Raw genomic sequence first — 14,802 nt, forward strand, 5'->3', positions numbered from 1 at the left:
ACATAACTATAATCCCATACTCATTCATACACACACCTATACCCCCCAACCCCAAGGAAACATAACTATAACACTATATACAGCATACTTATTATAACATACTCTTATAACCTTGTGCCAACCAATGGCCCCCTAAAAACCAAAATCACCACATATATAAAACAAAATGAATAATAATCACACTAATAATAGAAATAACAAAATAATAATAATAAACTCTAAAAAATAAAAAATTACCATCCCATGGTGCACTTACTTCAGTGCATTATGTAAATGAAAAAAAAGTACAAAACCCTCAAAAAATAATGATTTTTTTTTTTAAATGATTTTTTATTTTAGATTTTTTTTTTTTTTTTTTATTTAATTTAACTTATCCACATTCATGCCTAACCTTATACGTACTAACTTTTTCATCACCACCCATCACCTCCCCTGACCAGCATCACGCCTCATGTCCTCCCATGTCCGCATAGTTCGGATGCTGGCCCCCAACACCCAACACACCGACCCAGCCCGATCCAACGTCACATCTCCTCTTCACATCCACGTAGTCCAGAATCAGGCTGGGCACACCCCCAGGCCCCCCACCTATGTACTGCCCATCTTACCTCAACATTCACACAAACCCATGCATACACCTATACACCATTCAAATCATAACAGACACATAACTATAACCAAATAGCATACTATATACATAAACCCGAAAACCTAAGTTTGGCCGCTTGTAAACCCTTTTTCTGTCTCCAAAAGCTCAAAACAAACACCTACTTGTGCTTACTCAGCCCATCAACAGAGGGGAAGGAGAGGAAAGCCCCCCTAGAGCACCAGCCCAGAGGCCAAAGCCACCCCCAACCACCACCCCGGTCCCTATCGCTAAACCTATCCAGCTTCCCTATCTCTATCCCTTATTACTTTATAAACTAATCTGTCCCTCCGGCTGTCCCTCATTCTGTCCCTATCACTATTTCACGGTGTCATGGCCAGGTGTAGACCCCTACCCCCAGTCTAATACCCAGGGGCACCCCCTCCCCTCCCCCTAAAGGTTGGTTCGACCTAAGGCACCTAAAATTAAAGCCCCTCCAAAGTCGAGAGGCCTTGGATGCACCCAGTCTCTCAACCTCCAGAGACCGGACCTTCACCAGGTCACCCATGATATTCCTACACACCTCGTCCTCCAGGAGGATTTTAAACTGAGTCGACACGAAACACAAAAATACCTGATCACTAAACTAACTAAAAAATAAGTGCAATGATCCCTTCCACCCAGTTCTCCGAATGCCCCATTGGCCCAACCAGCGTAAGGAGAGGTTAGTCAGACCGGGCCAACCGATGGAAGCTCCCACCCGTTTGTAAACCTCTTCATTGAAGGGACACCGAAGCAAGAAATGGTCCATGCTTTCCAGCGTGTCACCGCACTCCTCCCGAGGACAACCTCTTTCATCTGAGTTTCTATACTTCAGATTGCCCCTTACATACAGCCTCCATGGAAGCAGCGCCAAGCCAGATCCTAAAACTTCTGGGGAATCCTCACAGAGTTTAAAAGTTTTAATCCCACCACGAGGTCTCTACTTGGGCAGTTCCTGAGCGCCAGGGGCTTCTGAAAGCAGGTCAACAAGACCTTTCTGTCAAGAAATTTTCTCGACATGGTCTTGATCTCCCTCGCCTCCAGACCCCACCGACGAACAACCTTCAGAACCGGGGCAGCATGAGTCGGGAGGTGCCCATGGGGTGCACGCAGGTCTTTCGCTTGGCCTCCTGTCTCCCATTCCTGGAAGGTAGGCCGAAACCATCCCCTGCAGGAGGATATCCACAGAGAAGCCCTTTCTCTTTCAAAGAGGTTCGCCAAATTGATTTTAACCCCTTCCCGCATTTTCATGTACAGTTACGTGATGGGAGATGGTGTTTTCATGCAATACCACGTAATTGTACGTGAAGGAGATGGAGCTGGCTCAGGAGCTGAGCCAGCGACATAACGACCGTGTGACAGCTGTATGTTAAAGCTGGCACCCTAAGGTATCGGCCAGGACTGGAGCTAGCCTACGATCCAACCGATTAACCCCTCACATGCTGCGTTCAATAGAGATCGCAGCATGTGAGGAGTTTATAGCCACCGGCACCCCAGCAACATGATCGCTGGGTTGCCGGTGGCTGCAAAGGCGATCGGAGGCCCAATACCTCCCGGTCTGCCAGCAACGAAATCCTCCTATGACCCGTCGTCGGCGGGGCCCAAAAGGCTTCCGGTACCATCGGCAAGATGGCACCGGCTCAGCTTCCGGCTCACAAGCTGAGCCAGCGTCATCAGCAGTGGGTGTCCGCTGTATGTTACAGCGGACATCCCACTGTAAAGGCAGGAAACGGAGCTAGCTCTGATTTCTGTCATTAACCCCTTCAATGCAGCGATCCAATGCAATCGCTGCATCAAAGTGGTTTGTATGAAATCGGCAGCCTGCCAAGCGATGGCAAGGCTGGCGACTGTTACTATGGCAACAGTATGCTTAACAATGGCTTCCTATCTGCCATTACGGAAGCCGATTAGGCCCCGCCCAGTTCTAAAAAATTGCACTACATAGGTAGTGCCAATGTATTAGAACATCAAACAAACAGTTGGAGCTTCAAGTCCCCTAGTGGGACTAAAGAAAAGTGTAAAAAAAAAGTGCAAAAAAAGAAAAAATAAAAGTTGCCAAAAATACAATAAGGCTGGGTTCACACGACCTATTTTCAGGCGTAAACGAGGCGATTTACACCTGAAAATAGGGCAACAATACGTCGGCAAACATCTGCCCATTCATTTGAATGGGTTTGCCGAAGTACTGTGCCGACGACCTGTCATTTACGCGTCGTCGTTTGACAGCTGTCAAACGACGACGCGTAAATTGACTGCCTCGGCAAAGAAGTGCAGGACTCTTCTTTGCAACGAAATTTGAGCCGTTGTTGATTGAAGTCAATGAAGAGCAGCTCAAGATTACGGGCGTCAAAGACGCTTCGCAATAATGCGAGGAGGAGCTTTTACGTCTGAAACGACACAGCTGTTTTCTCCTGAAAACAGTCTGTCTTTTCAGACGTAAAAGCCAGTTCTCGTTTGCACATACCCTTAAAGTTTCAAGCAATAACATAAAACGCAATCGCCCTTTTTCCCTTATCAAGTCTTTTATTATTGAAAAAAATAATAAAGACATACATATTTGGTATCGCTGCGATCGTAACGATCTGAGCTATAAATATATTATGTTATTTATTCCGCACAGTGAACGCCGTAAAAAAAAACAAAAACTAAAAGATACTAAAAGATACTGACATACTTGCTATTTTTTGGTCACTTTTCTTCCAAAACTTTAAATAAAAAGTGATCAAAAAGTTGCATGTACCCAAAAATGGTACCTATAAAAACTATAATTCTTCTCGCAAAAAACAAGCCCTCAGCTCCTGCGATGAAAAAATTAAAAAGCTGTGGCTCTCACAACTTGGCGACAAAAAAAATCCATTCTCTTTACAAAAGTTATTTTATTGTGCACAAAGTTGTAAAACATAAAAAAGTGCTTGACTAGCCTAAGTAGAGTCATGTGCTGATTAACCATTTTACCTTTATTCCCCTTTTTTCGCCCCCTTCCCAATAAAGATACGTGACAACCGAGGTTGGATGTGAAATGGCCACAGCAGCCGTTTATTTATTTAACATTGATTAAATGCAATTTAATCCGAAACATTCAAATAACTCTTTTAGGAATTCGACCAGAGAATTCCTACTATAATTCACATGACTCAACATGGGTCAATTAACACTAAACAGAGCAGGGGAAGTCCTTGAAGCCATTTTTCCGATTTCCTTTAAATTAGCCATCTGCAAACCACCACCAACTATTTACCTCCAGCTGTAAACCAGCTCGGAAGCACCGCTCACCCCTGTAGATGGCTCCAACCACCAGAAGACCACTTCAAAGGGATAACACCCTATGAAGTCTTCAAATGATCTACCATTTTTTGGGGGACGCATACCCCCGTTGCGACCCCCCCAACATTTTGTACTGACCAACCTCAAGGCTCCCCCCGCCAGCTGCCATGACACCCGGACCTGCTTAAAAGAAATAAAACAAAACACAAGTTACATAAGCATACATCAAAAGCACAAGAAACAGATAAACCCACACCCCAATCCCATAAATGGAACCTAATTCAGGGCGGGTGGGTGGAAGCTAAGTTTTTTGCTTGTTTCTCCTCCCGCTTCTTCCGGCTCAATGCCGAAAACAGCGGGAGGAACAGTTACCACACCCTGGCTCCTCCCATCTCTCCCTCCTCCCTCACCTAACCTGTCCTTCCTATTGGCTGAACCCTCCCTCCTACGGCAGTCATGGAGGCTTCCCGTTAAGCCCTCCGTGCTGCCGTCCAGCCTCTGCTATAAATTAGGTATCGCCAGAATCGGACTGACCCACAGAATAAAGGTAACATGTAATTGATAACGCCTGGTGAACGCTGTATAAAAAAAAAACTAAAAAACTATGCCAGAATTGCTGTTTTTTGGTCACCGTGCCTCCCAAAAAATAAAGGATAACAAGTGATCAAAAAGTCGCATGTACCCCAAAATGGTACCAATAAAAGCTCGTCCCGCAAAAAAAAAAACGCCTTCATACCACTACGTCTATGAAAAAATAAAATTAGTTAAGGCTCCAATAAGTCAGGAAAGAAAAAATATGCAGTTGTGCCGACCCGAGGGGAACATTTCTTCTGTTTCAAGTGGCGAATTATCAAGGCCCCTAAAATAAGGGAACCAGGAAGGGGAGAGCCCAAGCATATCTGCTTGAAGCGAGGGTGCCCGTATTATACCAGGACAACACTTTCCCGGCAAAATTCCTCAAACTGCAAAGATGCCGAGTGTGGACCAAAAGGGGAATAAGTAAGGACCATTTATTAGTGAGACACCGGCCTGTGCAGAAAGGATTGTGTCACAGCGTAACACACATCTATGGATTATTTTATTGTTTTTTTTACCCCATTATTATACCACCTGACTATGCCCCTTATATACTCCGCCGAGCTTACATGTACCCCCTACATTATAAACGGAAACACCAGTAAAAGTACAAACAAAACTACTGCCAAGCAAAATCCATGCTCCAAAAGCCAAATGGTGATCCTTCCCCTCTGAACCCTACAGCATGCCCAAACAGCATTTTACTTCCACATATATGGCAGCGCCATACCCGGTAAAACCCTTTTAACAATTTTTTGGGTGTGTGTCTCCAGTGGCACAAGATGGGCACGACATATTTGGCACTGAAATAGCACATCTAGGGAAAAATTTTAATTTTACTTTGCATCATTTGCAGCGCAATCATTTATGGAAAAGACCTGTGGGGTGAAAATGCTCACTACACCCCTTAATAAATGCCTTGTGGGGTGCAGTTTTCAAAATGGCGTCACTTCTCAGGGGTTCCTTTTATTATTTCACATCAGAGCCACTGCAATTGTGAACCAATACTCTGTGAATCACCGAATTAGGCCTCAATTTTGCATGGTACTCTTTCACTCCTGAGCCCTGTCAAATGTTGAGGAAAAAGATTAGGGTCACATGTAGGGTGTTTCTAAAACCGGGAAACACAGCATATTAACCCCTCCCCGCCGCAGCCCTTTTTTCAGATTTTCATTTTCGTTTTTTCCGTCGATATAGTCCTATGAGGGCTTGATTTTTGCGGGACGAGTTGTAGGTTTCCGTTGCATCATTTATTGTGCTATATAATGAAGTAGAAAATGGGAAAAAAAGTTATTTGTGGGGTAGAAAATGAAAAAAACAGCGATTCCTCCATGGTTTTTTGTGCGTAGTTTTTTTGACGGAATTCACTGTGCAATTAAAACAACATGTTAACTTTATTTTTTGGGTCAATACGATTACGGCGATACCAAATATATATAGTTTTTTCTATATTTTACTACTTTTACAAGTAAAAACCTAAGTGTAAAAAATAAAATGTATTTTGTGTCGCCAAATTCCGAGAGCCGTAACTTTTTTATTTTTCCGTCGATTAAGTGGTATGAGGGCTTATTTTTTGCGGGATAAGCTGTAGTTTTTAATAATACCATTTTGGTGTACATGCAACGTTTTGATCACGTTTTATTTCATTTTTTGTGGGAGATTAGTTGACCAAAAAAATAGAGGCTCTGGCGTTCACCGTGCGGGTTAAATAATGATATATTGTAATAGTTCAGACTTTTACGGACGCGGCGATACCAATTAAGTTTTTTTTTTTTTTTACTATGCTCTAGGGCAAGGGCGTAGCTAGGGGGGGCAGGCGGGGCATGTACCCCAGATGCAACTACAACGGAAGGAAGGGGGGGCGCCGACCAGGGGAGTGGAGGCATGTGCCCTCCGGGCCGATACCCCCATAGACATTTAGTGCCATGGGCAGCACATGGGACAGGAGTGGGAGCTGTGTAATGTATGCACGATGTTCTCCTGCACAGGCAGAGCGTGTGTGTGTGTGCTCCGGGCAGCTGCATTATACGTCACATGTGACGTCATATAATGCAGCCGGCCATACACTCTGCCTGTGAGGAGAACAGAACACCATTGAAGTGTTCAGCTCCAGCTAGCAGACAGACAAGCAGGGAGGATGGAGGAAGAGAGGGATGGGGAGGAGCAGTCTTATCCACAGCTATTCTCCTGCCTGCAACGTGTGACCCCTCATAACATGAAGATCCCACTACGGAGCTCCGAACTGATAAGTACAGCTGTGTATGTGCAAGTAGGGGGAGGTGTGTGTGGAGGTGTGTGTGGAGGTGTGAGTAGAGGTGTGAGAAGAGGCTGGACGCAGCTGCAGGCTTGAGGGAAGCCGACATGACCGTCCTGGTAGGGAAAGGGTTAATGTTAAGAGGTGAGGGAAAGGTGAAGGAGCTGAAGGAGGGACGGGGAGGAGCTAGGGGGGACGGGGGGGCCGTTACTGCGCTTCCCGCTGTTTCTCGGCATTGAGCCGGAAGCAGCGGGAGGAGTAATACACAAGAAGCAAAGCTCCCCGTTGCCCGGCTTTTTAGTATGGCAGAGGCCCTGATTTTAGAGCGGCTGCGTGCCGCTGCTGTGCACCACGGTCCCGGATGGCTGGAGGAGACCGTGGCTGCATTAACGCGGATCCCGGACGCCGTTTCGCCACGTCGGGCACGGCGTTCGGGGTCTGTTGTAAGGGACAGGCTCCCCTCCCCCGGCCCCCCTACGAGCATGGCTATGGCGGCGGGGGGGGAGTCGGCAACAACCGCTCCTGCGCTGGGCAGGCAGAGAGCGGTAGCAGGGGTGACGGCGATGCAGGCTGTGTCGACCCGTCCCTCTCGGCGGTCCCGACCTCCAGAGCGCCTGAGTCCGGAGGTAGTCCCGCGGACACGGCGTCGCAGAGGGAGCCCGATCCCGGACGCTGCAGGCCAGGCAGCTGGGAGGACCGCCCCTTCCCAGGCCCTGCGTCCTGGCAGGAATCCCAGGCCGCGACGGGGTCCGGCGGTAAGCAGGGAGTCGCAGGCCGGGCTCCCTGTCACCCCTCCCCCATCAGATGGAAGATGTCGAGAGCAAGGTACGGCCGCCCCGCATGGTGATGTTCCGGCCAGGGGGCAGGCTTCGTCAGGATCGTCTAGACGGACGACTAGATCTGCAGCGACGTCGAGGCAACAGGTCCGGTCGGAAGTCTGGGTCCCGGCGGTCGGGCGGCAGGTTGCCGGCCCATCGGTCAGCGCGTCCTCATCCCCTTTCCGAAGAGGTCGTTGGGAGGGACAGTCGTCGGCGAGAGAAGAACTGGAGGAAGGTGAACTGGACGTCTATCGTCGAGGTCAGGATGGTCCGGCTGACGGGAACACAGCGCCTGTGCAGCCCGGTGAGTGTATAACTCCATTATTGTCTTATCCAGCGATTTTTATGTCGGGTGTCGGCGGGGGGGCTGCTAGCATAGCATCGGGGGCCGGTAGTGGCGCGGGCGGACGCGACGGAGCGGGTTTGGCAGATTTAGTGGGTTGCTTACGGGAGCTGGTGGGGCGCCTGGATAGGGCCGCGGCGCCGGTAGTAACGGAAGTGTCCCCTGCGGTAGTTTGGGAAGGCCCCAGGGAAGTGGGATCGTTGCAGGCGCGTCCTGTGGTGGCGGTTAGAGAGGCGGTCGCGGTGTCGGTGCAGACTGAGGCACAGAAGGACGGCGATCGAGTGCGCATGGACGATCGTGCTCGGGGGGAGGTGTATGTTTGTTTTGAGGGTCCGTTGGGGGCGCATTTAAAGCAGGAGGTGCGTGATCGGATCTGGAAAGATGAATATGTTGAAATTTTTTCTCTCTTGCCGCTGGCTAAATTCAATTTGGATAAGAGCAAGCGGGATGAGAGTAAAAAGGACGAGGAGGAACGGCGGCGGTATAGGCTTATCCCGCAGACGTTCGTTAATTGGTCGCAGGCGTTCGCCATATTGGCTAGTGTGATAGGGGAAAAGGCGCCGGAAAATTGTTCGGCGTTATTTTGTTATTTTGATGCTATTGGGGAGGCTCATAGGGCGTATGGGGGTCAGGCGTGGCTGCGATATGATGAGCAATTCCGTCAGCGGAAGGCGGTTCGGCCGGCGATTCGGTGGGACCAGAAGGATATTGCTCTCTGGTTACGGGTTACGGCTCCGGTTAGGCAGCCCTTTCCCGGGAGCGGTGGCCAGGGAGGCCAGACTAGTCAGAGTGGACCAAGCGGCGGGGGAAAGGCGGGGTTTTGCTGGCAATTCAATGAAGGCCAGTGCAAGTTCGGGGCCACGTGCAAGTTCAAGCACGTGTGCTCCGAGTGTAATGGGGCATCACACGGGGCGGCAAAATGTCTGCGGAAAAAGAGGTCCGGGAACCAGCACGGGGCTGGTCAAGGGGGTGTCGCCGGTGAGGGTGGAAAAGATGGCCCCTTATCTAAATGAGTATCCGGATAGGGCGGCAGCTAAGTTGCTTTATGAAGGGTTTAGTGTTGGTTTTGTTATTCCTCCGCCTCCTTATGAGGTTCCGGTTACGCGGAGAAATTTAAAATCGGCTTACTTGCATGCGGAAGTCGTGTCGGAAAAGTTGTTAAAAGAAGTTTCGTTGGGGCGCATGTCGGGGCCATTTGTGGAGTCGCCGGTGAAAGATTTAGTTGTGTCCCCTTTGGGTATTGTCCCTAAACGCGAGCCCGGAAAGTTTCGTTTGATTCAACATTTATCGTATCCCAAAGGTTCGTCGGTAAATGACGGGATTGATCACGAGTTGTGTTCCGTAGTTTATACCTCGTTCGATAAGGCGGTGGGGTTAGTGCGGGCTGCGGGTCCGGGGGCGCTGCTAGCAAAAACCGACATCGAGGCGGCGTTCAGGTTGTTGCCGGTGCATCCAGAAAGCCAACGGCTGTTGGGTTGTTTTTGGAATGGGGCCTTTTACGTGGATCGGTGCCTTCCGATGGGGTGTTCTCTTTCTTGTGCATACTTCGAGGCGTTTAGTAGCTTCGTGGAGTGGGTAACGAGGGGAGTATCCGGGGTCGATTCGTTGATCCATTACTTAGATGATTTTTTGTGCGTTGGCCCGGGGGGTTCGCCGGTTTGCGGTAACTTGCTTCATGCCCTGCAGAAGGTGGCGAGGGATTTTGGGATCCCTTTGGCGCCGGAAAAAACGGAGGGCCCGGTAGCGACGATTTGTTTCTTGGGAATCGAAATTGACTCGGTGGCAATGGAGTGTCGGCTCCCGGCGGATAAGTTGGGTGCTTTGAGGCTGGAGGTGCGACGGGCTTGTAGAAGGAAGAAAATGTCGCTGAGGGAGCTTCAGTCGCTGCTGGGGAAGTTGAATTTCGCCTGCCGGATTATGCCGATGGGGAGGGTGTTTGGTAGAAGGTTGGCGGCGGCAACGGCGGGAGTGCGGGCGCCGCATCATTTTGTGAGGCTCAAGGAGGAGCACCGAGCTGATCTTCAGGTTTGGGATGACTTCTTGGGCCAGTACAATGGTCGCTCGCTATGGATGGCCCCAGCGCAGGATACGAGTGATCTGAATATTTTCACGGATGCGGCTGGGGCGGGTGGCTTTGGAGCTTACGGGGGAGGTCCGTGGTGCGCAGGTCAATGGCCGGCTAGCTGGGTGTCCAGTGGATTGACGCGGAATCTGGCCCTGCTCGAGCTGTTTCCCATCGTGGTGGCGGCTACCATTTGGGGGGACAGGCTCAGGGATAAGAAGGTCCGTTTTTACTGCGACAACATGGGGGTGGTGCTTGCCATTAATAACATCACGGCGTCCTCTCCTCCGGTAGTTCAATTGTTGCGACATTTAGTGTTGGTGTGTTTGTCGCTGAACGCGTGGGTGGTGGCGGTGCATGTCCCGGGTGTACGGAATTGTGTTGCTGATGCTCTTTCTCGCTCGCAGTGGGACCGGTTTCGGCAATTGGCCCCGGGAGCGGAACGTCTCGGTTTGGCGTGTCCGGATCATCTATGGGATCTGGTATCGGTCCCGTAGAGCAGCTGTTACAAAGGTCTTTGGCGCGCACGACGTGGAGGGCTTATGCTGCTTGTTGGAGGCAGTGGGAGGAGTGGGTAAGAGAGTTGGGTGATGTTAATACGGATAGAGACAGGTTGGTGGCACTTTTGTATTGGTTAGGGGATGCCTGGGAGGGGGGGTTTTCAGTAGCGAAGGTGAACCGGTTTATATCCGCGGTGGCGTTTGGGCTTAAGTTGCGGGGCTTGCGGGATGTATCGAAGGAATTTCTGGTATCGCAGGCTTTGAAGGGGTTGCGCAGAGGTAGGGTGGAGGCGGATAGTAGAAGGCCGGTGTCGTTTGCTTTGCTGGGCTTGTTGGGCGGTTCATTGGCATCGGTATGTCGTTCTTCAGATGAAATGGATTTGTTTCGGTTGGCTTTCTCGTTGGCGTTCTTCGGAGCATTTAGAATAGGTGAGTTGGTGTCGCCGAGTACTAAACAGGCAGGGGGGCTGAGATCTGGGGAGGTGAGCCTTTTTGCAGATCGGTTGGAGGTATGGTTGCGTAGATCAAAAACTGACCAATTAGGGAAGGGAAAACTGATAGTTTTGTTCGCTCTCCCGGGGTCGGTCATGTGTCCAGTAGAGTGCATGCGGGGTTTTACAAAAAACAGGGGGTCTCCAGATTTGCCTTTGTTACGTCATGTGGACGGGTCGTTCTTGTCCAGGTTTCAGTTTGGAGCTGTTTTTAAAAAATGTTTGACGGCGGTTGGGGTTGCGGCAGGCTCATATTCATCTCATTCCTTCCGGATTGGCGCAGCAACGGAAGCAGGGCGCTGGGGGTTGGATGATGAGGGGGTGAGGCGTATTGGTCGTTGGGAGTCAAAAAGGTTTAAGTCCTATGTCCGCCCCCATATGTTGTAATTTGGTTGTTTATGCTTGCAAATGTTATATGGTGGTGCCTAACTGTGTTTTCCGTTTCAGATTCGCCTCCTTGTCTGGTGTGGTTGATGGGTCATTCGTACGTGCACTGGGGGGCTTTGAGGGCGGACGTCCGCCCGGATGGTCGCCAGTTGCGCATTCCGCGACAGGATGCGGTTGTGCATTGGCTGGGGTTTAGAGGTATGTCGTGGAACAGGGTGTTGGCGGAATTCCAGACATATGTGCGGCTTGATAGGGTTCCGGAGGTTTTAGTGTTGCACGTGGGTGGGAATGACTTAGGAGTCCGCCCTTTTCGTGAGTTGGTGCGGGATATCAAACATGATTTGTTGTGTTTGTGGGTATCTTATCCCAAGTTGGTGGTAGTGTGGTCGGACATAGTCCCAAGGAAGCATTGGCGGTTAGCTAGATCGGTGGAGAGAGTCAATAAAGCTCGGATAAAAGTTAACCGGGCGGTGTCCCGTTTTGTGGCAAAGAACGGGGGCATTTGCGTGAGGCATAGGGATTTGGAGTCAGGATTGGGGAATTTCTGGAGGAGTGACGGGGTTCATCTGACCGAGGTTGGCATTGATATTTGGAGCTTGGCTATAGCAGAAGGCATAGAAAGGGCGGTGGTGGTGTGGAGGAACTCACAGGCTTAAGGTGGTCAAGGCCTGTTTCGCGGTGGCGGGGGGAGTCCTTGAGGCCAGTCAGTACAAAATGGTGGGGGGGTCGCATCGGGGGTATGCGTCCCCCAAAAAAGGTACATGGTTGAAGACTTCATCGGGTGTTATCCCTTTGAAGTGGTCTTCTGGTAGAAGGTATGTCACTTGAAGGCTTCATCGGGTGTTATCCCTTTGAAGTGGACTTCTAGTGGTCGGTATATCACTTGAGGGCTTCAACGGGTGTTATCCCCTTGAAGTGGACTTCTAGTGGTTGGAGCCATCTGCAGAGGTGAACGGTGCTTCCGAGCTGGTTTACGGCTGGAGGTAATTAGTGGTTTGCAGATGGCTAATTCGGTGTGTTCTTGAAAGGAACATCTGAAGGGGCTTCAAGGACTTCCTCTGCTCGGGTTAATGTTAACGTTTAATTGTTATTTATGATTCTGACCCATGTTGGGTCATGTGAATTATTAGGAGGAATTCTCTGGTGGATTCCTAACTAGTTATCCGAATGTTTCGGATTTAAATTGTTTTTATAAAACTGTGAAATTAATAAACGGCTGCTGTGGCCATTTCACATCCAACCTCGGTGTCATGTGTCGTTACTAAATGGGGGTGGGGGATAGTATGGTTTAAGGTTAACACACGACTCTACCTAGGCAGGTCAAGAAGAGGCTGGACGCAGCTGCAGGCTTGAGGGAAGCCGACATGACCGTCCTGGTAGGGAAAGGGTTAATGTTAAGAGGTGAGGGAAAGGTGAAGGAGCTGAAGGAGGGACGGGGAGGAGCTAGGGGGGACGGGGGGGCCGTTACTGCGCTTCCCGCTGTTTCTCGGCATTGAGCCGGAAGCAGCGGGAGGAGTAATACACAAGAAGCAAAGCTCCCACCCTCCCACCCTTGTTTTGTTACTCCTTAGGTCTTCTGTACGTCCGTATATGAGCGTTGTGTTTTATTTTGTGTGTTTATTTAACATGTTTTTCTTTTTTCCAGAGTAGGTTCTGTTGTCATGGCAGCTGGCGGGGGGAGTCCTTGAGGCCAGTCAGTACAAAATGGTGGGGGGGTCGCATCGGGGGTATGCGTCCCCCAAAAAAGGTACATGGTTGAAGACTTCATCGGGTGTTATCCCTTTGAAGTGGTCTTCTGGTAGAAGGTATGTCACTTGAAGGCTTCATCGGGTGTTATCCCTTTGAAGTGGACTTCTAGTGGTCGGTATATCACTTGAGGGCTTCAACGGGTGTTATCCCCTTGAAGTGGACTTCTAGTGGTTGGAGCCATCTGCAGAGGTGAACGGTGCTTCCGAGCTGGTTTACGGCTGGAGGTAATTAGTGGTTTGCAGATGGCTAATTCGGTGTGTTCTTGAAAGGAACATCTGAAGGGGCTTCAAGGACTTCCTCTGCTCGGGTTAATGTTAACGTTTAATTGTTATTTATGATTCTGACCCATGTTGGGTCATGTGAATTATTAGGAGGAATTCTCTGGTGGATTCCTAACTAGTTATCCGAATGTTTCGGATTTAAATTGTTTTTATAAAACTGTGAAATTAATAAACGGCTGCTGTGGCCATTTCACATCCAACCTCGGTGTCATGTGTCGTTACTAAATGGGGGTGGGGGATAGTATGGTTTAAGGTTAACACACGACTCTACCTAGGCAGGTCATGTGTGTGTGTGTGTGTGTGTGTGTGTGTGTGTGTGGAGGTGTGTGTGTGTGTATGTCTGTGTGTAGGTGTGTGTGTGGAGGTGTGCGTGTGTGTGTGTGCGTATGTGTGTGTGTAGGTATGTGTGGGGAGGTGTGTGTGTGTGTGTGGAGATGTGTGCGTGCGTGTGTCTGTGTGTGTGTGTGTGTGTGTGGAGGTGTGTATAATTGTGTGTGTGTGTGGAGGTGTGTGTGTCGCGCGCGTGTGTGTATGTGTGTGTGTGCGTGTGCGTGTGGAGGTGTGTGTGTGTGTGTGTGTGTGTGTGGAGGTGTGTGTGTGAGTGAAGGTGTGTGTTTGTGGGGAGGTGTGTGTGTGGAGTTGTGTGCTTGTGGAGGTGTGTGTGTGTGTGTGTGTGTGTGTGTGTGTGTGTGTGGAGGTGTGTGGAGGTGTGTGGAGGTGTGTGGAGGTGTGCATGTGTGTTTGTGTGTGGAGGTGTGTGTGTGGAAGTGTGTGTGTGGAGTTGTGTGTGTGTGTGGGTGGAGGTGTATCTGTGGTGGAGGTGTGTGTGTGTGTCTGTGGAGGTGTGTTTGTGCGTGTCGAGGTGTGTGTGGAGGTGAGTGTGTGTGTGTGTGTGGAGGTGTGTGTGTCGCGCACGCGCGCGCGCGTGTGTGTGTGTGTGTGTGTGTGTGTGTGTGTTGAGGTGTGTGTGTGGAGGTGTGTGGAAGTGTGTGTATGGAGGTGTGTGTATGTGTGTGTATGGAGGTATGTGTATGTGTTTGTGGAGGTGTGTGTGGAAGTGTGTGGAGGTGTGTGTGTGTGTGTGTGTGTGTAGGTGTTTGTGTGTGGAGGTGTTTGTGTGCAGAGGTGTGTGTGAGTGGAGGTGTGTGTGTGTGTGTGTGTGTATGTGGAGTTGTGTGTTTGTGGAGGTGTGTGTGTGTGTGTGTGTGTGTGTGTGTGTGTGTAGAGGTGTTTGTGTGTGGAGGTGTGTGTGTGTGTGTGTGGAGGTATGTGTGGAGGAGTGTGTGTATGGAGGTGTGTGTGGAGCTGTGTGTGGAGGTGTGTAAAGGTGTGTGGAGGTGTGTTTGTGTGTGTGTGCGTGTGTGTGTGTGTGTGTGTGTGTCTGTGGAGGTGTGTGTGTGGAAGTGTGTGTGTATGGAGTTGTGTGTGTGTGTGTGTGTGTGTGTGGAG

General features: G+C 49.9%; 1 protein-coding gene across 1 annotated transcript in view; it reads left to right on the forward strand.

The window, feature by feature from the left end:
• The first annotated feature begins 6,514 nt into the window (after positions 1–6,514).
• The window catches only part of LOC142696296 (uncharacterized), a 38,942-nt gene continuing 30,654 nt past the window's right edge, over positions 6,515–14,802 (forward strand). The window contains exon 1 of the mRNA XM_075847624.1: positions 6,515–6,727. Within this exon, the coding sequence (XP_075703739.1) occupies positions 6,606–6,727 (122 nt within the window). The 5' untranslated portion in view covers positions 6,515–6,605. The remainder of the gene's footprint in view (positions 6,728–14,802) is intronic.

This window comes from Rhinoderma darwinii (genome assembly GCF_050947455.1).
Source record: "Rhinoderma darwinii isolate aRhiDar2 chromosome 5 unlocalized genomic scaffold, aRhiDar2.hap1 SUPER_5_unloc_51, whole genome shotgun sequence".
Classification (NCBI taxonomy): Eukaryota; Metazoa; Chordata; class Amphibia; order Anura; family Rhinodermatidae; genus Rhinoderma; species Rhinoderma darwinii.